Here is a 23,780-nt window from a genome sequence, read left to right on the forward strand (position 1 = left end):
TCCAGTGAACCTACATCTGGCAACATTCAAGAAGGAAAGGAAGGGAGGCAGTTCAAAGCATCTGTTTACTCCATCCAAATGTATTTGGATGCAGGTACTCTCAGCCTCTGTCCTTCACAATAAAGAGTAAAACCACAGAGCATATACAGCAATTAGGGCTGAGACCATCCAGATCTATCTGAAACATTTATAGACAAAAGGAAAATTTCAAAGGGAGTAGGAATTAAAAGGTTAAGGGGGGGGGGGGGGGGAGACTGAATTTCCATGAGAAATAGTGACTTAAATTCACACAGTAAACATTTCATTGATGTTTTGTTTCATTCTGTGATTTATGGTCTATAGATGCAACTTCTTAGGTTTAAGATGGCAAAGATCTGAGATCTATAATTTGTCAGACTAGGGGAGGTGGACCCAAAATTATTAGATTTCATTTTTATCAAAATAGCAAGTGATCTCTGCTTCACTTTCTTCAACCTGAAACTTTTTGCACTTGATTTGTAATAAGTTTGTGAAGTTTTGTTGTTATTTAGGAAGAAACCCACCAGTGGTCTGCACAGAACCTGACTGGCCTCATCACATGGTATTACAACAAAACACTACACCCAATAAATGCATTTCTTTCAGGCAAAAACATTACAAGTGAAAATGTCAACAAAGCCATTCATTCCTGTTAACTGTTCTTCAATCTGGAATAAGTAGAAATGTATGGAACCAGGAATTTTAAACAGTGTTTTTAATTGAAAATAAAGCTAAAGCATGCTTTTCAACAGTGCAAATTTCCATAATTTTGATTTACTGCTTCCATCATCACAACATAGTACACCAGCATGGCCCTTACCAAGGGCTAGACCCTAACCATTTGCATGTTGAACTACTTTGATTTTAAGTGCAAATATAGATAGTCACCTCTGATTGTCACTTGCAGTAGAAACTCTCCTGCTCTATACACAGGATGGTCTGAAAACAGAAGTTTAGAGAGATGCAGAGAAAGTAAAAGGTAATAAAATCCAAGTGCCTGAGTTCTGGTACCAAAAAGCCCTGAAATAACTGTTATTTTTCATTTGGGGTATTCTAACAATTCTGACCCATTTTCCTTTTCTTGGTTGCTTTTTTTTACTGCTGTCACTATAAAGAGTCAGACCATAAAATATCCTGCTATTATGAGAAATATTTTAATTGTTTTGCAAGTTTGAGGAGTCATGTTCAGACCACAAGATAAGCAGGACAATAGTAAGAGTCACCTAATTTAAAATTATGGGTGAGGACACAAAAAGGACTTTTCCAATTGCAAGGAGTGGCGTAAAAGTAAAATTACACCCTTTACAAAAAAAAAAAGAAGAAAAAAGACAATGTTATATTTACTTTACTCAATATATGTGAAGCAGCTGTTACCAGCATTCATTCAGGACTCCCCAATATTTCCAATCAAAAAAAAAAAAAAAAAAGTGCAACTACTCTTGGAGAGGAAATGAGGGGAGAAAAAGAAAAAGATACCCCACAAGAAACTTCTTGCTACCTCACTGTGTAACCATGTAACCAACCTAACAAACTTTCACTGAATTAACAGTTACACTTTCAGGTCTGAAATCTAGTGCATAAACTTAATGGCTCATTGTAATATTTATTATTCAACCTTTTGACATTTATTTGTAGCAGTTGAATTGAGGTACCGGGTGCATTATTAGCATTGAAACAGTAAAGTGTTCCAGCTCTACCGTAATAACTGAGTTTACTTGAGTCTTTAGCCTGAAGTATAGTCTGTGGAATGTAAACCAACCCTTCTCCCACCCCTCCCCCACCCTACTCCAAAAAAAAAAAAAAACCCGCAATGGAAAAAAAAAGTAATCCGATTTCTGTCTTCAAAATGCGATAAACCAGGACTCCAAAAGAGGTGTAACACATTAATGGACTTGTACAAACCATCCTGTGCAGTTTACAACAAAAGGAAGGTATGGTTCAAGAAAATATCTTCCAAAAACTCTTTTATGAATTAAATTTCCTGAATTTGTGACTAGGTGGAAGAGGTATTGCAGAACCGCCCAGCTGCCATTTCCATATAGGATGGGCCTTGTGAGGAGGTTGGGAATCCTTAGTGGTGTTTAAGGAATACGCCGGCCACAAATCCCCATCCTTCCCAATAATGAGTGATGGTGGACAAGGAAAATTTGCCATGAAATTAAATGGCCTTTTCACTGCTGATGCTACATTGCTGGCTACCTTTTTGCGTCTGTTTATAACTGTAAAATCATCCAGTGTTCCTTCATGTGTCTCAGTTTTACCTGTAGGACGAGGACTTCTAGCTGATTTCAGATTTGGTTTCACTGGAGGTGTCTGAAGTACAGGTCGCTTTCCCAGTACTAGTGTCCGGTAATTTTTTCTCACCCTGGCACCAAATTTATATTCCCCATCCTCAGGTTTTGGAGAACCTAAAGTGCATGAAAGGCCCTGACTCTGAGCCAGTGGATTTAAGGAAGGAGTTTCTTTTTCAGGGCATGCAAAACCTTCCTTGGCTGTAGTTAACAAGGCGTCCTCCTCTTTACTTTCAGTCACACTGTAAAACTCACCCTTTGTATCATTGCACTCGCACTTTAGCTTATTTGTAATAAGGTCAGGTTCATATTCTTCATTAGCACTACTGTCTTCTACTTTGATTTTAATATTGTGCAGAAACGGCAATGTCCTGTCGCCCGAGTCAGTACAGGGATTCTCGGCTTTAGCTGTCGCTGCTACTGCTGCTGTATCCACCTCGGGATAAGTTGGCGAAGAAGAGGGCAAATCAGTAGCAAATTCAGTACAATGAGGGATTTTGGAATCTTTTTCTGAATTTGCTGCTGCTCCGGAAGAATCATTATTTAAGAACCTAGCAGCTATTGTGTTGTTATCTGCACAGTGTGTAGTAGGAGTTGCTTGTAGGCATTTCCTAGCCTCTCGGAGTATTCTTTGTTGTGGAAATGCATTGTTTGTCTTTGGGCTAGGTGAAGAGGCCCCCTCCGCCAGGCAGTTAATTGTCAGGTCAGTTCTCTTTACAATACTGGAAATTTCAGATTGTGGGAATGTAATCTCAGATACCCTATCGTTCCTTATCTCCGTGAAACAACTCCCCAGGCTGGCCGGGCAGTACACCGGAGACGCTTTGGGGGCCCAGCTCTGCAGATTCCATTCCTCGGACGACTCCGCTTTGACACTACTCTTGAGGTCGGGAAGTCTGCCGGCATCCTCGAAAGCAGCGGGTTTGGTTGCAGCGGCGGCGGAGGCCAGATGGTACAAGAAGTTGGCCTGCGCCTGCACGCTGGGAGGCTTGCAGAAGCTGGTGCGCCTGAAACGGATGCTCTGCACTGACACTTGGCTGGAGCCGGAGCTAGAGTCCGACTCGGTGGACGAGTCCTCCTCCTCCTCCTCCGAGCTGACTTCACTGGAATCCGAGGCCCCACTGCCCCCCTCCTCCTCTTCCTCCTCCTCTTCCTCCTCCTCCTCCTCTCCCTCCTCCTCCTCTTCCTCCGAGGACACGGAGTTGCTGGAGCTGGACACACTGGAGCCAAAATCCGAGTCGTTGGCGGCATGGTCCGAGTAGGAGCTGGACTCGGAGTCGCTGCTGCAGCTCTCGGGAAAGCTGCCCAGATGGGGCTGCGGCCGGCGGTGATGAGGGGGGTGGTGACTCGGCTGCGACAGCTGGGCCCGGTGGTGGTGGTGATGGTGATGGTGATGGTGGTGGTGGTGGTGGTGGTGGTGGGGCGGCGGGCAGAAGCCGCTCACCAGATGAAACCTTTCCAGGCACGTGGCCCCCGCGGCCGCCGCCGCCGCCGCCGCCGCTGCCGCCGCCGCCGCCGCCGCCGCCTTGGCTTTGTAGGACCTGGGCAGCAGCAGCAGACGGCGGGCGCCGGCGTGCGGCGCGAGCAAGCAGTCCTTGGCGCCCCCGCGCTTGCGCTTGCAGCGGTAGGTCAGGCTCACCGGGCCCCCGGCGCCCGCCGCCGCCGCCGCCGCCGCCTTGGGCTGGGGCCCGGCCGCCGACGCCTGGTAGTAGGCGGCGGCGGCGGCGGCAGCGGCGGCGGCGGCGGCGGCAGCGGCGGCGGCGGCGGCCGGGTGCTTGCTGCACAGCAGGCTCCGAAAATAAGCAGGGTCCGAGTGGAAAGCGACGTAGTTTCCCTGGAGCGGGGCAGTTTCATAGTTTAGAGGGGGTTTGCAAGGCGAGCGCACGAGTTCCGGGTAGTGCGAGCCCGGGTATTTGCTAAAAATCTGAGGTAGATGGGCGGCTGGGCGCGCGGCGGCGGCGGCGGCTGCGCCCGGGCGCGGGGACTGCGCGCTGATTGGCAGGGGCCGCGCGGCTCCGCTCAGGCCCCGCCAAAGTTGGTGCTTGTCCTTCCAGAAAGCCGGGCGGGGGCCGGCGGCGGCGGCGGCGGCGGCGCGCCCTGGCGGCGGCGCCTTTGTGGCCAGGGCCCGGCCGACCCTCCTGCGCTTGGTCTTGAGGACGCGCTCAGTTTTGCAGGAGGTGTAGAGCGCTTCCACGTCTTCCCGGGAGATGAGCGTGCATTTGGCGGCGTGGAAGGCGATGCTGTTGATTGCCTTGAGTTTCCGCAACTCCTCCAGATCGCAGTGGTGCTTTTTCACTTTCAGATGATCCATGCGCTTGTGCACGGTCGTCCTCGGGATGTTTTTCAGCAGATCCGTGAAGACTTGGGAGAGGGCAAACATTTGCTTTCCTTTAATGATGAGGTAGCCGAGCCTCACGCCATCCACCTCTTCAAAACCTGACTTCAGGTCTCCCATGTCGGGCACTAAACGATCCCCACCATTTGCAGTAAATATATACGTGACGCATACATACACATGTATGTATGTTAATCCTCCACCAGATGCTGCGTGTGTCTCAAGGCATCCTGCTAATAAAATAACAAAGACTGTTATTCCCGGCGAAGGGAGTGCCAAACTCGAGGCGAAATTATTGGGGAAAAGAAAAAAAAAAAAAAAAAACTATGAAATTACACTGACTTGATTCTTGCTTTTTTTTTGGTTTTCGTTTTTTTAAAAAAGAGGGAAAAAACCATCCGGTTTCTGCTCTGCCAGTGTGTTGGTCTAAGTCCCCGCTGCAGATCAGTACCTGGGCCCCTCTATTCCTTCCTTCTCCATTGGAGCACTATGATAATGGAATGTGAAGGAGAAAGAGAAAAGACATGCAGCTGCTATTCCCGCCGCTGCTTTAGCTACAAATAAAATGACAGAGTGAAGTGAGCTCGTCCGGAGACACCTTCATCAATTAATTCCCCTAAAGCCAGCGCTGATTGGACACTCCTGACAGGTGATGCAATAAAAATTGATATTCCACCCCTTCCCCCCAAAATCTCCCACTAATTAGCATACCCTTATACTGCCACCTCCCCTCCCAAAGTAAATAATACAGTCGGTATATAAATCTTTCCATTAAACTATCGGAGCTCAGAAACAGCCTGACTCACAGACTTCATCAGAAGCAGTGTGTGTACGCTAAAAAAAAAAAAAAAAAAAAGCCTTGTATATTCGCCTTTAAAGGAATATTGCCTATTTTTTGCTTTATTTGCATTTTACCGCTATAGCTATTATCATTTCAAAGAAAAGCATTTTTAAAACATTATCAAGCCTAAATAGATATATCCCACCCCCGTTTTCCTTTGGAAAATGGAGCTTAAGCGAAACGTGCAGAACAGCCTGGTATTTCCCTTATGGGAGTGGGGAAGGAGCCCGGCTGGGAGCTCCAAAGTTAAATCCGCGCGGTGAACCATCCCAGTACAGACTTACGTTTTGAATTTCTCTCGATTTTCCTTGTCCCCCCCCCCCCCCCCTAAAATGCCTTTTTACAACCAGAAACAAAGTTATTTGACCAGTGAAGCAGTTCAAGGCTCCAGCTCCGAAACACTGTAACAATTCAACTGAATTTTGGTTCTCTGCTGGGGGGTGGAGTGGGGAGGAGGTAGTTTCACGTCAGACCCATAACAAAGCATAGATAAGCCAGAAATGTGTACACTTTTCACAATTAAGCAGGCTGGATTGGAGGCAGGATGGTCCTAGAGTCCCCAGCACAGCCTTAGCCAGGGTCTTGTTCACAACAGGTCAGAATTCCATGGAGCAGATTGCTTCTGTAGCAAAGAAAAGAAAAGGTAAACAGCCCAAGGTGCTTCCAGAGGTTTTAGGTAATAACGATGAAAAGAAAGTGCTGCTGTATGATGCAGACTATTTCAGTGGTCTGGGATGCTTTTGGTTGGTAGTTTAAATGAATCTTCCACAGCTCCCATTTTTTTCCATGAAAGCCAAGCATCTGCTTTAAAAAAAAATCACTTTGGATGAATATCAATATTGTTTAACCTCTTCTTAGTCAAATTAAAGCATATTTTGGTGTCATTTTCGAGGATATCCAAAATATTGCCAAATGAGAGCAAAGGTCTTCCCAGTCGCATCACCACGATCCCAAGGCAGTTTGTTGGCTGCTTTGCAAAATTCGGCAAAATCTTCTTAACTGTTCGGTGTTTGGAACTACAGCATGAATGCAGCCCAGGCATTTATATGTTTCCTTGTTCTTCCAAAAATAGACACATCCGTGTGGTTAAAAGAATAAACGGATATTTCAGAGCCTGCAAGAAAAAAATTGTACAGTAATTTCTTCCTTCACATTCAAAAGTTCCAGCTTCCCCTGCTCTGGTCTGACTAGCACAAGCAGGTATGGCTCAAAGAGAGAGGGAGAGAGAGAGAGAGAGAGAGATTAAAAACCGAAGAGTCAGACACACAAAAAGGTAGTTTGCATGAAATCCCCACCATAGTTCCCCACCCCCACCCTCATCTTTCTTGTAATTTCCCAGGAATTTTGAAGAGAATTGGGAATTTCAAGAAGTGCATCCGGAAATTAAGGAAGTCTATTTAAGAGAGTCTGTAACTCAGAGGTTGGGATTTGAAAAGTCAGCCCTGGACTACTGTTGCACTCAGCACAGATGTAATCGCCGCTCTTCAACTTAATCAATGTGTGTACAAACCGCGATGTCTAGTTCTTGCCTTTGAAATCTAAGGCTAGCATTTCCATCCAAGAAATCAGAGCTACAGCAAATTACATTTTTGTCCCTTGAATGAGAGAAGGATCATTGAATGGATCTCGTGATATTTCAGGCTTTAAACGTAACCGAGAGGCAGCAATGAACAATGCCTCGTCACAGCTAATACCATCCACCGAGTTGGCTTTCTTTTGCATCTGGATCTATCACACCGCGTATTTCTCTTTCACTTTCGCAGGAGGCAAAATGCAAGAGGTTTAAGCAGAAAGCAAAGTTTCCAGGAAAAGCAGATGCTGGTGTTTGTTTTTTAAAGTAGAATGAGCAGAGTCTTTCTATTGCCAGCGACAATAATGTCGTTTTAAAATTTCTCCTGATGCACTTATATACTGCCAGTCCTCTTCCTCTCACCCCACCCTCTTCAATTCCCCTCCCCCAGCTTTAAGATTTCCACCAAAGAGTCAAACAGCCAAGAAATAGTAAACTCAGAAAAAAACCTTTGAGAACACATTACAAAAGGTTGGCTGGAGCGTCCTATTTTTTTTTTTTAATTTGGCCAGGTAGTACTAGTTGTTCTCGATTCCTATTGAGATTTTCACACACGCGCACACACACACACACACACACACACACACACACAAACTCACAGTCCTATTCCTCCTGCACAAGGCTATGTGATTTAGTAACCATTTCAAAATCACCTTTTCCTCTCCTTCCTCCTCTTTCACCTTTAAAATACTGGCAATATGGGTGGTTTTTAAAACTAGCAGAATAGTATTTTTTACACTAAAGTTACAGTCTGTTGGGTCAAATGAAGAAAAATAAAGGCCAAGGGATTTGGGAACTGGGTCTATATATACAATTTATGTGAGTATCTTTGTGCACTCAGATACCTTCACATTTATACATTTTTAATACTCCTATTACACACCTTTCTTCTTGTCTAATACATTCTTTTGTTCCTTTAACTTCCCTATCAGTGTGTGTGTTAAGGTGTGAGTGTGCACATTCTCGTGTGCACATGCACACACACACACACACAATGTGACAGACAGCTTTCTTGTGGCCATCAGCACACGTTGCATATCCGGGGTCTTCTCCAGGCACATTGGGGGTCGATCCCGATAAAAAGATCTAGCTGAGGCCCCTGAGCGCTCACACATGAAAGGCAGGGGACTTTAAGATGGATTTGCATGCACACAGGGGATTTCGATCAATAGCTACCAACATTTATGGCTTAGATTATTAATGTGAAAGCTGGCCAAAAGAATGGGGATGAAAAATTAAAGGTGTCTGTTATCAATTATGCTTAAAGTTATGCAATAATTTACTTACTTTGCCTGGATGTGCAGATCCAGATGTATAAAGTACTATTCTTCAAAAGCCAGGGGGTTTCTTTGATAAATATGTTGACCATGTCAGCCGCCTCTACAATCAAAGATGAACCCCATTCAGATGATGGACTGTATTCAAATTCTTTTTTTTTTTTAAAGATATATCAACTTCTATGTTTCTGAAGCACATATACATATGTGGGGTGGATATGCCCAAATTAACATTTATGTGGATATTCATCTCCAAGGGTCCAGGGAATTACTTAACTGAGAATTTAGGCATATATAAGATATGCACTGAGTTTGTTAATTAAATGCGATTATTTACTCAGGGAGGAATGCATAATCTACACACTATCATAAAAAGTATTTTAGCTTTGAAAACAAAGCTGTTTGCTAGAGGAAAATCTGCTGTGGCAAATACAGATAGAAATATATTAATGTCCACTTACTTCTGCATTTGTTGTAAAAAATCAGCACTTTCAGTTTTTAAAGTGATGGGCTATGAAGATATGAACATATTTGTCTTTACTTATCCTGTGTGAATGTGCTAAATTTATCTTCAAAGGTTCTATTTTGATTTATTTTCACCGTATTTTATGTTTAAATACCATTGCAATTCGGTCTGACCTCTTTCCTATGCAGTGAAGTAATGCACACGGCATTTACAGTCTTTTAAATGGTTAGCTGGGAAATGCAATAGCAATTTGCAGATGTAGTTTACTAATGGGGAAAGTTCTTTTGAAAACCTGAAGGAAAACCTAAGAGTACTTTTGCATTTCTACACTACAATGTCATATAATTAAAGTATTGAAGAGCATTAAAATAATCCTTTCCCTTCCCAGCCTTCACTCATACATACATAATTTAAATGAGGACAAACCCCCACCCCCACCCCACCCCCATCACCTAACTCTTCACCATATACATTTGTTTTAGTGATTGCTGGCACATTTTGTTCAAAGTGAACTCAGACAGAAAAGACTAGGGAACATCACAAAGGCCTCCACAATGTAAGTACACTGGTTAGAAGAATAAAAGAAATCCCTTGTACTGTTAGCCAAAAGTAACTATAATAAAACATCACAAAGTCTAAAATAATAATAAAGGCTCATATGGCTGAATTAATTGAGGATATAAGACAATAAAATCCTATGTGAGAGTCAACAGTTCCTTACCTAAATTTATGTCTTTTACGTTCTCTGCTTTTGGGGAGGGGAAAATGAGAATGCAGGAGGAGGAAATGGCTAACTTGAGGATCAACTTAAATTATAACTTAGTACATTTTCTTTAAATTTTTTCTTTTTTGTCTCATTCAAACAAATCAGGGCAGGTCTCCAAAAGGGCCCATCCTTCTGTTCTTAGGCATCTGAAAATCCTGTTTTTAACAGAAGTTTGGGACACAGAGTATATGCCATGTTGTCTACTGACCCATAATCAAAATGCGGTGACCTTCTACCCTTTTTTTGCCCCCTGACCCATCTTGAATTCAATGCAGCCTTTATAAATTTGCAAATCCTTGGAGGTAGAGGGGGTTTTGTGAGGCTTTGTTCTGAAAAAGCCCTAAGAGTGTGCTTTCTACATTAGACAAAGGTAGAGCAACAAACCCTGGCGGACAAGATTTTTTACAGGTGAGCCATAGGCGACTCTTCAGATAACACATATTGCAAGCCAAAAAGCAGTTATAAACATGGGAGACAAGAAGGTTATAGATTGTGTCAAATTAGAGTATGGTACAAATTTGCACTTTCATGATGTAAGAAATGGTTAGGCCACAATCTTCCTGCTCTCCTCATCTCAAGGGCTGTGGGGGACCCTAGTGATCATGGAAGGAATGGGGTGGGAGAGGAGTAAAGAGAGAGGGGAGGAAGGCTGGGAGGGAAAAAAGAAAGGAGCAAGACCTGATCTGAATGTACAGGCACATTCCCTTATCTTTTCTGCTATCAGCCAGTTTAAAGGACACCATAATTATGATAGTGATAAAACAATGCCTGCTTATGTGTGCTGAATAAATAAAGAATGTTTACAGCTCAAGAATCTTTGAATTCCAATTAAATGCTATCAAAGAAAAACCACTTTTCCTACTGCAACTGGCTTTCCCCCAATTATCTTGTTTTGTTGCAATATTTTCCTATGAGACACCAGGGCCTCTTACAATTGATCCTGAATGTAGGAAAAAAAAAAAAAAATCTGAGAAAGTATAGAGTTCTGTGTTGGCGTATTCAATAACCCACAAACCTCAAGATCCACAATTTATTTGGGATACCCCGATTTTTGTTTATTTCCCATCTGCAAGAGCCAAACAAGTAGGACCTGAAGTGATGATATTCAGTGTTGAGGCCTACCTATGGGCTGTTTAAGCCACACTGAAAATTCTGAGCACCCTAGAGGGGAGAAGGGAAAGATACGCATGTGAAGCCTGATGGTCTCTGGAAAGGGAATCCTCTGGTTCTGTTCCCCTGGCTTCAGCCCAAATTCTTCTAGGAGCACTGGAGCCAATCACTGTCTTCCACTGCTGCAGCTACTGGGTGCACACAAAAAAAGCGGGAGATCAAAAAACTCCAAGTTCGCATTTATGGATACACAAGGATCATTTCGTATTCATGACTCCAACAAATCACATTATAATCAGATTTTAAACAAGGTTTGGGGAGTAATGCCCACCAGGCTGGACACTAAACACTAACACGTATCACATGCTAGCCAGGGAAGTCACTTGTTAAATCTTGGAATCACAGGGTGAAAATTGTCTTTCAACTTTGAAAAGCTCACTTTTTGCTTTAAAGGCCAGTTTTTACACAAATTCATTTCAAGCAAGTGCCTCTCTTTAAGTCATTCCGAAACGCTATAATTCAAATTTCTGTTTGCTTCCTTTCTCAGTTCCAGTAGTGTTTTGAAAAAAACACATGGCATAACAAACATTACGGAAAACCCACTCCTTCCGTTAAATGTCCTTACAAACCTGCCTTTTTACTCCATCTGTCTGAGCAGCGCATTGCTAAGTAGAAACTTAAACAAAAACACACACACACACTTTCCTCAAAGAAATATCTAGTATTTCTTGGCAAATTCTTTTGGTGATGTGGTACAAAAATACAGTGGTAAAATTTTTCAGAGGATACCTAAATTCCCTGGATGCTTGCGGACCCCTTTCCTTTTGAAAGTTTAGAGCTTCCAATACCCTCAATTCTACTGGCAGAATTAGGATGGACTTAGAGGGTCCTAAACGTGACCGATTCACTAAGGCGGGGGGCTACAGCTTGCAGCAACGTGCTCGGCAACTTAATCCTACGCTAAAAGAGGGCAGGGAGAGAAAAAGAATGGAATACAAACTCTCCCGACATTCGTAGTTACTTTCAAGGTGGATTGTGTATTTTAAGGCTGATGGGAACGTCTGGTTTGGGGAGCAAAAAGAAGAGAAGGTAAGTGTTTGTCCTTGTATCCACCAGTTCCTAGAGAAACAATGAAAGAACAAAGGGAACCACTTCTCCATCTGAACATTTTCTGAATCTCCCTCTGTTTCAAGCCAAAAAGCTTGCGAGGGGATTCGCTTTGCTCTACCGTAAGCAGTTGTTGCTACGCTTGCTGAGCTAAGAAAGAGAGAAAAGTTGAGCGGCAGTGTAAATATAGACTAAATAATAATAATAAAGACTTGCTGTAGCGTATCTCCAGAGCTCCAGCCCCCGCAACTTTAGAAGTTGCTAAATGCAAGAAGGGAAAGCCCAAGAAAGAATCTTTACATTACAGATTTCAAACTCAGTCATTTAAATAGCCTTACTTGCTTTTTGAAAGGATTTCTGCGCACAAAATGTGTAGGTTACTGTCTATGGGGAAAGAGCGGCGTACTGTTCAGGTCGAAAAATGTTCCCTATTTCTTTGTGGAAAATACTTTTGTTCAAAGGAAAGGGGATTCAAGTATTGACGCTACTGTTTGCTGATAGAAATGGCAGCAGTGGTTGGGAAAGGAGAGTCGTATGTAAACGTATTTGCTTTGGGGTACAGTGGTTATCGGCAAGTCGGCCTTTGTGGGTCTGTGTGGCTGAATGAATAAGTGACCGTGTGCCATCGGCATTATATAAATGGATCGGTGTGTGGGGGGAGCCCCCAAAGCCGGCGAGCACGTGAAACACACATTTTTTTACTGCCCCCCCACCCAGCGGCGACCAAGCCCCCCCTCCACGCCACCCCCAAATCCGTATATTACCTGCCCAGTTACAGGGACACATGTTTATGTTTATAGTCCTGGTTTGTAGTAGTGTCAAGAGCCGCAGCAAGAGGAGGGGGAGGAGGGAGGAGAGGGAGGAGTAAATGCAACCACCCCCACTTGTTGTTAAAGCAAATTTACTGCGTTATTGCAAGGCCGGTACGGGGGGCTGGGAAGTGAGTTGAGAGGAAGGGTAGAGTTGGGTAGTGTGTTGGTGGTGGAAGGCGGGGGTGGGGTGGGGTTAGGAGATCCGGGATGGAGCTCCTCTCTCCAGCGGCCCGGGAAAAGCAGCTCGGTCAATAGGGGAGCATGCTGGCGCGGTCGAAAACAAAAAGGTTCCTCCTGCTCGCTGCGTTCACGTGGGGGGCTCTGCAAGCGGGGCTCCAGGGCCCTGACCTCTGACCCTGGCTCCTCTCCGCGCTCTCCCGGTGCCGCGCGGCCACTTTTTACCCAGGATCCCTCGCGCCGGCCGCGCTCGTGCCGAGCTCGAGTCCTTCTTAATCCTCCATTCCCCGATCCCGTCCCCTCCCCCCCACCCCCCCGCCGCCAGCCCCGGGGGAGGATTCTCCGGCAGGGAACCCCCGCCCCACCCCCACCCCGAGAGCCCGGGCCGCGGCGACCACAGTCGGGCCGGGGGCGGGGAGTGCAGAACCGGCCTCCCCTGCCGGGCCGGGCCTGCGGGGGAGGGGAGGAGAGAAGAAGGCGGGGGAGGGGACCCGAAAGGAGGGGGCGCGGCGGCCCGGCCCCGCTGCCCTGCCGCGGCCTGGACCTGTTGACTGCTATTGGTCCGTCTCGTCCTGCGCCCTCTCCCAGCCCGCTGCAGCCCCGGTCCTTCCGCGGAAACGTGGGGAGGAAATAAGGATGGCTGTTCTCTCCGCCTCCCTCCAACTTTAGTTTTTTTCTTAGGGGATGAGAAAGCAAAGTAATCTCATCCGCTGCTCCATCCTGTCTCATAAAGTCCTGTCATGCGCGGGCCCGCCGCCCTCCCGGCCCCAGCTATTTAAAACCTCCTCTCTTCCTCAGACCAGCTCCCCTACCCGGAGCCCGAGGGCCCTCGACGCCCCCGCTGCGCTCCCCCCCGCCCGGCCTGGCTTCTTCTCCAGCGAATTGTGTTGCTTCTTTCCTAGAAGCTCCCTCGTCCACGGTCCACTTTTTTACCGTCCCGGGAGGCGTAAGATAAAACCTCTGGTTTGCTGCATGCCGCCAGACACATTCTCTGCCCTCTCGTCAAAATGCACTTGATGGAGAGTTTAAAATAACAATATTTAAAGGAGGAAATAAAATGGGGCGAATTCTTTTGCCTGGCTAGACGACATAAATGCATTAAATTTTTTTTAAAGAGAAATGTATTTAGAGTTAAAGGTTTTATGGGATTTGCTGTAGTTCCTCCTAGATTTTTGGATTTCCTGGGAGGATCTTTTCCAGAGGGAAATAGCAAATTAAAATTAAGGTGGAAGTGAGACATCGCAACCACTTCTGAAAATAAAGGAGAAATTGAGAAAATATATTCAGGAAATAGCGGGAAGGCGGCCGCAGCGAAAACTGGGGTCGCCGAAGGCAGCGCCTCGGAGTCGCAGTCGGAGGAAGGAGGGCCAGCCCAGGGCCGGGAAGCAGGCGCGCTGCGGCGGCGAAGAGCTGCGAGCCGGGCCGGGCCGCGGCTCTCGGGAGGAAGGCTGCGCCGGCAGTGCGAGCGCGAAACCGCGGGCGGGGAGGGCCGAGGTGGGCGGGGGCCGGGCGCGCGGCCGGCGCCGCCGATGAAGCTGGAAGTCGGGCTCCGGTCGCCCGGCCGCCCCCATTGTTCGGCCGCCGCGCAGCAGTTCGCCGAGCGAGTCCTTCCCGGGGGAGGGGTCCCGAGATCGGACTCTGCCCCCACCCCCAGCTCCCCGAACTGCAGAAGACTCGGGCCGGGTCGGGTCGGCAAGTTTTATGATCAGTGTTGGCTGGCGAGGGGTTCCCAACTCCAGACCGCGTAGGAAGGCGGCTTTACAACGTGCCGCTAAATTGGAGGAAGCTGGGCAAGCCTGAGACACACACGAAAATAGGGAAAGCAGCATAGATATGTTTGTAAAGTGATGGCTAGACAGAGACAAATGTGGGCAAAAATTTTTTTTTCTTTCTGGATCCGGAGAGTTAGAGCCCATCATATCCTATTTTAAATCTCTTTAAATGTATGGATTCGAAAATGAATGTTGGGGTTCAAAGGAGTTCGGAAAAGCACGTTTCGCTGTCTGTTAATATTCAGTTCTTTGTTGTACATAAGGAGTTTAGTTTTAAAAGGCTGGGTTGAGCTACCCTTAACAAAAACAGGCTTGGATTCTTAACGTGAAGTGTATTTTCAAAATAACACTGAAATTCATAAGGGAAAAACGTGTCATTTGCTTTTATAACACGTTTTAGAAAGAAAGAACTGAAAGACACCTACGAAACTCTGACTATTTTCCTTTGTGAGGCATGTGGAAAAAATATTTCTGGCAAGCGTCACAGTTTTAAAAAATGAAGATTTCCAACAAGTGATCGCAAGTCTTGAAGACAAGAGTAAAGTCATCGTGCTTGAAAACTCATGAAGAAATAATTTCAATCCTTTTGCTCGAAACTTACTAGGGCCAGAGAGTAATTTCGACTTAGATTTATAATAGACTTTGCGGAAATTCCTTGTAAAATGCCCATTACTAGTCTGTGTATTATACAGCACTGGTTTCCCAAGGTGGATTTTTAAAAACCAATTAGAATTGATCTCTAATGGAATATTATATTTACACGTCATCATGAAAACATCATTTGATAAGAGTTTTGAATTACAAGAAAGAAGTTAACAGATGATGTTCATAAATAGCATCTGTTTGAAAAGAACCCTTAAGAGTCAGTTAAAGGTAGTAGTGGTTGTGATTTTGCATTTGAAATGCTATACAAGTGGTTTGCATTTTAACACTTTCATTATGCGGCTCTTCTTCCTAAACTTGCATTTCCTCAAGGAAATAATTCAATTCTTCCGAAATATAGGGAGAAATTCTTATATAAGAAATCATTGGAAGTGTAACTACAGAAAGATTTGAACAGAAAAAAAAATTGTGTTGAAATTAGATATCCTCAATCTGTTCATTCCTTCCACACTCATCCTCCCATGGTCCCCCTCCCCAACTACTTGGATTCAATTTACATTTTTTATTTATAAGTCTGAATATTTAGAATAGCTTTGTAAATTTATCTGCTACATAGTTGATTGTAGATGGTGAATCTTTTTACATCTTTTAGTGTTTCAGGCATTTGGGGGGGTTATTTAAATTAAAAAAATATGTTACAAGTCATGATATACTTGTGAGAAAAACAACAAATGGGTGGAAAAAGGGTCATGAATGGGGGTGGGGATGGAGAGGGACAAGTAGCATTCCAGGTCAGTCTTTGTAATACCTTTCTTTAGTTTTCTGTCATATTTTTCACTTGTGCTTGCATCCAAGATCATTGCTTTTTTAATTGGGATAAATTGCCACCATATAAAAATTACCTACAGTTTGGCTCTTACGTGCCACAGTAAAGACTGACAAAAAGTGATCGGAGGCTTGTGTGTTTAATTCGCCAGGAATGTTAAGCTTCATAAGATTCACCCTATGGGGCCATGATGATCTTTGGCACTGTTACTGTACAATTTGAAGAGGTAAATATACACATTATAGATTAAAAAAATCTAAGATGTACTAGGCAAACATTTTCTTGATTGAAGGAATAAAAAAATGAATTTGTCAACCTCTTTCTTTCTGGGACACAATGCAGTTAATTAACATATTCTTGGGCTTGTTTCTGGATTTGGTAAGCAGTGGCCCCTTTCAGAGAGGAAAACATTTAAATCTTAAAAAGTAATCTTTGGTCCAAAGAGTATTTAGAAATTCAGTTTAATTTCTGATTCTCCTTTTCTTTTTATTAAGTCCCAGATATGTTTCATTTCTTGCAAGGTTCTATTCCATTTCAGAAACTGATTTTCCTCTTTTCTATGTCCAGAATCTTTTCACTCAGATAACCTTATTGTATCCTATAAACAAACACTTAAATATGTCACTTTAATCACACTTTAATTATAACAGAAATGCAAATCTTCAGTGTCAGTTAAAAAATGGGAACATGGACCTCACACTCCTGCCCTTAGGTTATATTGATGATACTCTGAAAAGTCAAAAGTGTAACACCTTTAAGTATTATTGCATCATGGAAAAAAATAGCCCAATTTTGAAATGTTATTGAGGTTTATGTAACGCCTAGCAAATCTAAAGGCATCCTTTAGATATATTTTTCTGTTGGTAATTACACGGTGTTTTACCCAAAAATGTAAATACAGCCAATGCATATCAGTTTTACAGCAAAGGAGTAGCTCTGAGGCCAAACACAAGATTAGCCACACTAAACCCTTTAAAGTAAATATTAGGCCTTGATTCTTAGAAAGATTTTAAAATTTAGATTACATGCAATTTAAATTTCAGAATTACCTAACTAAACTTTTAAATAATTAAGTGTATCTAACAATAATCTTAATTATGACTGATTCTAAGTCAGGGTCTGTTTTGTAAGAAAATGATGTCTTTTACATGGAGAGGTGGCTAACATTTGAGGACTGTTTACAGACAATTCTAAATTACCGGGAAAATAAAAACTCTTCACTTGTATGAATTTCGACTATTGAAAACCTTTAAATAAACCAACTTATCTGAAAATTTCTTAATCATTTCTCATTACTTAGAAATTTTAGTTCAGTTGCACATAGAAAACAAAGCCTTTTTTTGCTCTGAAGAATAAAGCTCAGACTACAACTGGCTTATAAACACCAATATTGTGCATTAAATAACTACTTATTGTAGGCCTACTATGTGCGTACAAGACACTCACTAGGGTGGTATGCTGAGTTAAAAAAAAATCACCTAAAAAAGAAAAAAAAAATCACCTAGTTAGATTAATTAATATGCTTCATTAAGTGAAATTTTCCAAAAGCCATTAATGGACTATCAATTTAAAACATAATTGGAATGAATATCTTTTAATGAAATTTCTGATAGTAGTCAATGATACAGGTGCCATGTGTGGTTTTGTACCTATAAAGATACAATGCTCACTTATCGTGAGATAAATAACAAAACTAGTATCAGAAATACCTTAACATTTTAATCATACTTGCATAAATATTTGACTCATAAACTTTTCATGTAAAGTATGAAATTTTGGGTACCAATGAGCAAAACGAAATTTTATTCATTGATTCTTTTAAAAGAAGGTATATTTTAAAGTTCATGCAAATCATAAGAAATTGCCTTACTGCTTTTTCCAACTAGTTTATTTAGAAAGAAAATTACAGTTTCTGATGAGATTTAGTAGATGAATGAGTTCTTATAATTGCTTTTTGTTTAAAAACCTTAGTATCAAAGTCAATACTGAATTTTAAACACTTTATGGAAGTTAAGAATCCGAGTGAAGAGAAGTGCATTTAGTCTTACCATTATAGAAATATACCTCAATTTCTATATCTCATTAAAGAAATATGCTTCAACAATAGATATAATAGACTAAACATAACATGAGAAAAAATAACAGAAGGCAAATAAAACTTTAAAAAGGAGATACATATAAACAGTACTAATCTAGGAACCAAACTTGGTTTTAAATATTTCGTTCATAAGTATCTACTAATGTAAATGATTATGGAAAAGCAAATCCAAAAATTTGGTGACTAGGTTGAGGAATAAAGAAAATTATAAGAAGATATATTACTCATACGGGAAGAAAATATAGTTTCCCATTATAGTAGGGTTAGAGGTTACATCATAAAATACTTTACTTGAGTTTTTTGTGGTTTGCCTCAGATGATTAGTTCAGAGAAATAGATTAGCCAATACGGAGTTTGTTGCTGTGATGTGAAGAAGTTTACTGGGACCACAGACTTTTGTTTTATTCTACAGGTACTGGATATATGTTTTCAAAGGATATTTTGAGAACATGAAATCAGATTTAAAGGATAACTATTTTAAGATTGAAATTGTAGTTTTCTGTGAAGTTATTTTATAAATCTTGAGAACTTATTTATTTTTTTAACAATTACCATGTTTTTCTAGAAACTTAGTTGAACTTTAGCAATTCTGGCAATTTAACTATAAGTTTTATCCATTCTGAGGTATGAGAACTAGCATGTTCAACCAAACACATGCATATGTATCTCACACAAAGGACAAATATAACTTGCTCACTGTTATATTTCCTGTATCTAGTAAATGTTCCCTGGCTCACAGTAAATGTTCAATAAATACTTGCTGAATTAGTAATTAACTGTATCTCTGAACGACATTGTAATGTCTGTTATTCTTCCTTGTCACCTAATATTTTATAGAAGTATATTAAATATTATACTTTTGATATATAACAAAAAGTTCTATATCTGGTACATGAGTTAAAATTAGAATAAACTATTTTTACTCTATGTTTTTTCTTACAGTTTCCATAACCCAACATTTGATGTTAAATATCGGTTTTAAATAATTTGATTTACATTTTGTGAACATTTATATATACATCTGTAGTAAAATTTCTTCTTTAGATGCTACTATTTATATAAAGGCCTGTTCTTAAGAAATAGTGTATTTTCTCTATTTGTCTAAATTTCAAAAATGTTACAAATGATTTTTTCTAAAATTTTGTTTTGAAAATGGCAAGTGTTTACCTGCATTTCTTTAAGTGTTACAGAGTAGAGTAAAATACCTATCATTCTTTATATATACATTAATCCCATCATAAGAACTGAGCTCCAATGCATTCGAAATGAAATGAATGTATTTTTAAATAATTTATTGCATTAAGGTTTGACTGCAGTCTTCAGAAACGGAAGTTTCAAATTGATTTTAACTAAAAATTACTCTTCATTAGGAGTCTGAACCTGAGCAGGAACTGGATGTTGGTTTCCCTTAAAAAGGGGTAAAAATAAGATATATGGTAGAGATACACGAAACAGTATAGACTGGTTTGAAGGTGATTTTAGTTTTAAAAATATCAGTGGCATTTAAAGAACATCATTCTTATATGGTCGGAAATCTGTTACCATAAGCTCCAAAAGATGTATTTTATTATGTAATCTTGTAATCACCTTTTAAAAATGCACTAATATAACTAAGTGAATTCTCATTTTTTGTCTTTTCAGTGTACATTTTTAAAGTTTTGCATTACTGTAGCTATCTCACTTAGCTTTGAGGGTGTTTGAACATACTTGCTAATATATGCTTGCATTGTATTACAGCTACTATAATTCTTAAATAGATTTCTAGCAATTAATTTCAAATGGAAATAGCAGCCATGCCACCATTTTTCTTTTCTCCATGAGAACACTTGGAATGGTTTTAGAGCTTAAGCCATTATCTTTTGCTGACTAGGAGTACTTGGGTTCCTTCATTTTTTAGCATTTTATGAGGCTGCATTTTCTAGGTCCTCACATGATACTGCCAACACTTGATAAACAGTTATTTTGTCACCTGCAAGGCATTCATCAAAGTTATGAATTTACCTTCTAACTATGCTTGTCATTTAAACAATCTATATTCCTATTTCGTGCTAAACTTATAATTAGACACTTTTTTGTTGTTGTCTAAAATCAATATTGGGCTAACAGGATACATACAGGGTAGGGCAACAGTGGGAGATTTCACAGCTCAAAACTGTGCAATATCCAGCTAATTAACTGTTCAGATAGGCCTGATCCATTTTCTATTTGTTTGTGAGCAGCAAGCTCCCATCTTTCTGCCACTTAAGTGACCTTAATAAAAGTGACAAATTTGCAAGAGCAAATTTGAAGTACAGAGCCAGATCAGAGAAATTCTCAATAGAAAGAACTCCACTGACGTGTGGTGTTAGCTATCGTTTGGTGACTGACTAGGAGAACTTGGGTTCCTTCAAACTGCATTTTCCGTATCCTCACATTATATTGTTGCTGTTTGATTAACAACCACTTGTACTCCTACACTGCAAGCTGAGGCTAGGTAGGTACTGCAGGTGTTGTTTCCTCATCGGGTTCTAACCCTAACTTAGGCTTTTGATCTTGTCTGCGATGCACTTTCAGTTGTCACTGGGGCCAATGTGGTGTGTAAATGGGCGGCAGACTTGGTGACACTTTCACTGGGTGAACTTTGGGTAGAGCCCTGGGTGTGAATTTAATGGACGGACAGGCTGCGGCAATACAGTGAAGTTCATGCGGCCAACTGCAGGAAGCCATGCTTCACTGCGCCCTTCTGGAAAGGCGGTCGACTTGCCCAACCCTTGTTACTCTCGGGCCAGTATTTGAGGCAAAGGCTGGCAGGTTGGTCCTCAGATGCCTCCGGGGAGTCCCTTTCAGCTACTCTGATAAAACCCTCCCTCCCTCTCGGCCCTCTGCATCTTCCCTTTTTACCCTCCCTCCCAACGAGGCCTCTTCGCGACGTGCACACGCAGCCCGCGCGGCCGGCGTTGCAGAAGGCCGCCCCCAACGTCCCCGCCCCCGCGTGCGCGCCCCCGCACCCTCCAGTTGGCTCGTTCCGGCCTCGGCGCGCCGCCGGCTCCGCTCGACCCCGCCCTCCGCAGCACACCTCGGCGGATGCGACAGGCGCGGGAGTTGGGCAGGGCCGGGAGGCCGGCCTGGGCTGCCGGTCGGGCGCGGCGGCGCGCACGCAGGCCTCGCCTCTCCCGGGCCTGCTCTCTCACGCCGGCCGCCGGGCGGGCGCGCACGCCGAGTTACGCTCGGAGGAGGAAGCGCAACCCCTTTCCCCTCCCTCGCTGCCCCTGGCCCAGCGGGAGCCCCCCCAGTGCGCCTGTGCGGAGGCCTGCTTGATTATGTGTGCCCTCTCCGGGCTCCAGCGTTAGCGGCCGGGTGGAGGTGGGGAGGGAAGACAACGAGGAGGAGGAGGAGGAGGAGGCGGTGGAGGGGAGGTGGGGGGAGTCAGCAAGGACATGGCTCCTGACTCCTGTGCGGAACGTGAGTGACTGAGCGGCAAAGCCCGAGTGAGCGAGCGGCCGAGCGGCGGGCGGGGGCCGGGGCTCGGGGAAGGAAGCGGGGGCGCGGTGGGCTGTTACGGGGGGGCGGGAAGCACTCATTGGCTTGCATGTGTTTTTTAATGGTCCCCCCCAACTCCCTCTTAGATGGTCTCTAGCGACCGGCCCGTGTCACTGGAGGACGAGGTCTCCCATAGTATGAAGGAGATGATTGGAGGCTGTTGCGTTTGCTCAGACGAGAGAGGCTGGGCCGAGAACCCGCTGGTTTATTGCGACGGGCACGGCTGCAGCGTCGCGGTGCATCAAGGTAAACACCCAACCGCCCGTCGGGCCGAACCCGGCCTCCCAACCGTCACCGCTTCCCCCACCTTGGCAGCAACTGCCAGTTCCCCTCCCGCCCCTCCCCCGCCCCGCCCCGTTCCGCGGCCGGGGGTTGACTCGAGGGTCGGCGGCGGGGCGGAGGGGGTGTGGGCTGTGCATGTGGGAGAAAGTGCGTGTGGCCTGCACTGTCATGTGATCCTGCGCTCACTCTCTCAAGTGTCACTCGGCCGCCGCCTGAGCCCGGAGCCGCGGTTCTGCGGACTCCGGGAGGCGGGGGTCGGCAGCGAAGGGGTGCGGGGGGCCGGGCGCGCGTTCCGCGGCCGTGGGTGCCGGTTGGGAAGCGTGGAGCCCCCTCCCCCTCCCGCCGCTCAGTCTGCCGCAGTGTCTGGAGACTTCCTGTGCCATGGAGTCGGGCTCAGGCGCGCGGCGCTGGGGCGGGTAGGGGGCCGCGGGGGCTGCCCGGCGGCCCTAGATTTGGGCCGGGGTGGGGAGGACGCCGGCTGCCGCGCACCCCAAGGTTTCTGGCCCAGACCCTGCGGCCGCCGCTGCGGGCTCGCGCTTCCCGCGGAGAAGAGGCGGAAGGCTGCTGCCGCCGCAGTCGTGCCGTCCCCGGGAGCGGCTGGGCCAAGCTGCGCTGAGCTACCTGGGGTGGAGGCTGAGTCTTGTCGGGATGGCCGCCTCGGGCCGCTTCCGCAGCTTAAGTAATCGGACAGAAGAGGAGGTGGCGGTGCCGCCAGGAACTTGGGGAGCATCTTAGTATTGTTTTGGGGTGTTAGAATTAGGTGAGTTTTGGGGATGTAGAAAAAGGTCAGGACACTAGTAAGGTAGCTTTCTGGCCATGGAAGCTTCTGATTTTTTCCATTTCAGGTGGTAAGGAATTGAGGTTGGGAAAAACCTAGTTAATTTTTTTGGTGGCTCTTGTACTCCTCTTGTTAGGCACCAGCCTGCGCCCCTTCCCATTTTTGAATCTGGCATTGAGTGATGCAGATGTTGTTCAGTAGTGTATTGGACGCTAGTCAAACGAGAGAAAGCCTGAGCCTAAGGGACTAAACTGCAGTTTTCATAGAATGGAATCTCAGAACTGGAAGGGAGATTTAGGAGGTAGTAAATAATCTAATCTGAGAATGCACTTATTCCCAGTTCTTTCAAGGAAGCGCAGAGTTGCACACCTCACTTTTTAAGGAGTGAAAACAATGTGAATTGAAACTACTGATTTTAAGGTCTGAGAACCTGGTATATTCCATTTTAGTGTTCATTGGTACTTGTGGAGGTGTTTCTTATGAATTTGGTTGATAAATGATGCTAAGTAGTCTTCATCTCCCAATTTAGAAAATGTTCATTTACAACTGAAAATTTATTCTCTGTAAGTGTTTCTGAATTAAAACACAAGTTTTTGGGGGTACTAACGCTGTGTTTTTTTTTTTTTTTTTAATGAGATTATTTTGATGTGGACCATTTTCAAAGTCTTTATTGGTTCTGTTACAATACTGCTTCTATTTTATGATTTGATTTTTTGGCTAGGAGGCACGTAGGATCTTAGCTCCCTGACCAGGGATCGAACTGCCATCCCCTGCATTAGAACGAATAGTCTTAACTACTGGACTGCCAGTTACTCGGTTGATAGAATATTTTTACTCATACCTGTTAACAGGGGTTGGGACTTCCCTGGTACTCTGACGGTAAAGAATCTGCCTGCAATGCAGAATAACCTGGGTTTGATCCCTGGGTGGGGAAGATCCCTTGGAGAAGGGAAAGGCAACCTACTCCAGTATTCTTGCCTGGAGAATTCCACGGACAGAGGAGCATGGCGGGCTACAACCCATATGATCATAAAGAGTTGGACACAAATGAATAACTACCACTTTTAATAGGGGTTCAGAGTTTAGCTTTTGGAGTTTTAGAAATCTGTGTTGATTTTATATTCTTTAGATG

At 44.0% G+C, this 23,780-nt stretch overlaps 2 protein-coding genes across 15 annotated transcripts in view; one reads left to right on the forward strand and one right to left on the reverse strand.

The window, feature by feature from the left end:
- Window positions 1-718: 718 nt before the first annotated feature.
- Window positions 719-13,411, reverse strand: SKIDA1 (SKI/DACH domain containing 1). 8 transcript variants are annotated; one of them, XM_043884716.1, is made up of 5 exons: window positions 12,546-13,070; window positions 10,687-10,865; window positions 8,343-8,435; window positions 5,770-6,599; window positions 719-4,874 (listed from the first exon to the last, which is right to left on the reverse strand). In XM_043884716.1, exon 5 carries the CDS (start codon window positions 4,762-4,764, stop codon window positions 1,984-1,986), a length of 2,781 nt encoding a protein of 926 aa, XP_043740651.1. In that variant the 5' UTR covers window positions 4,765-4,874; window positions 5,770-6,599; window positions 8,343-8,435; window positions 10,687-10,865; window positions 12,546-13,070; the 3' UTR covers window positions 719-1,983. The 8 variants fall into 8 exon arrangements, with proteins under 8 accessions (XP_043740651.1, XP_043740650.1, XP_043740649.1 ...); XM_043884715.1 differs by having other exon boundaries at window positions 719-4,877; XM_043884714.1 differs by lacking the exon at window positions 12,546-13,070 and adding an exon at window positions 13,315-13,411 and having other exon boundaries at window positions 719-6,599; window positions 10,687-10,862.
- Window positions 13,412-21,184: 7,773 nt separating this feature from the next.
- The window catches only part of MLLT10 (MLLT10 histone lysine methyltransferase DOT1L cofactor), a 217,849-nt gene continuing 215,253 nt past the window's right edge, over window positions 21,185-23,780 (forward strand). For 3 of the 7 annotated variants that reach the window (XR_006337182.1, XR_006337183.1, XM_043884647.1), the window contains exons 1-2: window positions 21,185-21,536; window positions 21,675-21,834. Coding sequence is in view for 5 of the 7 variants with exons in the window: in XM_043884647.1 (XP_043740582.1) it covers window positions 21,675-21,834 (160 nt within the window). In the remaining 2 variants the exon portion in view is untranslated. The remainder of the gene's footprint in view (window positions 21,537-21,674; window positions 21,835-23,780) is intronic. The other 4 variants (XM_043884645.1, XM_043884650.1, XM_043884648.1 and 1 more) reach the window with 4 other exon arrangements.

Source organism: Cervus elaphus, chromosome 23 (genome assembly GCF_910594005.1).
Source record: "Cervus elaphus chromosome 23, mCerEla1.1, whole genome shotgun sequence".
NCBI lineage: Eukaryota > Metazoa > Chordata > Mammalia > Artiodactyla > Cervidae > Cervus > Cervus elaphus.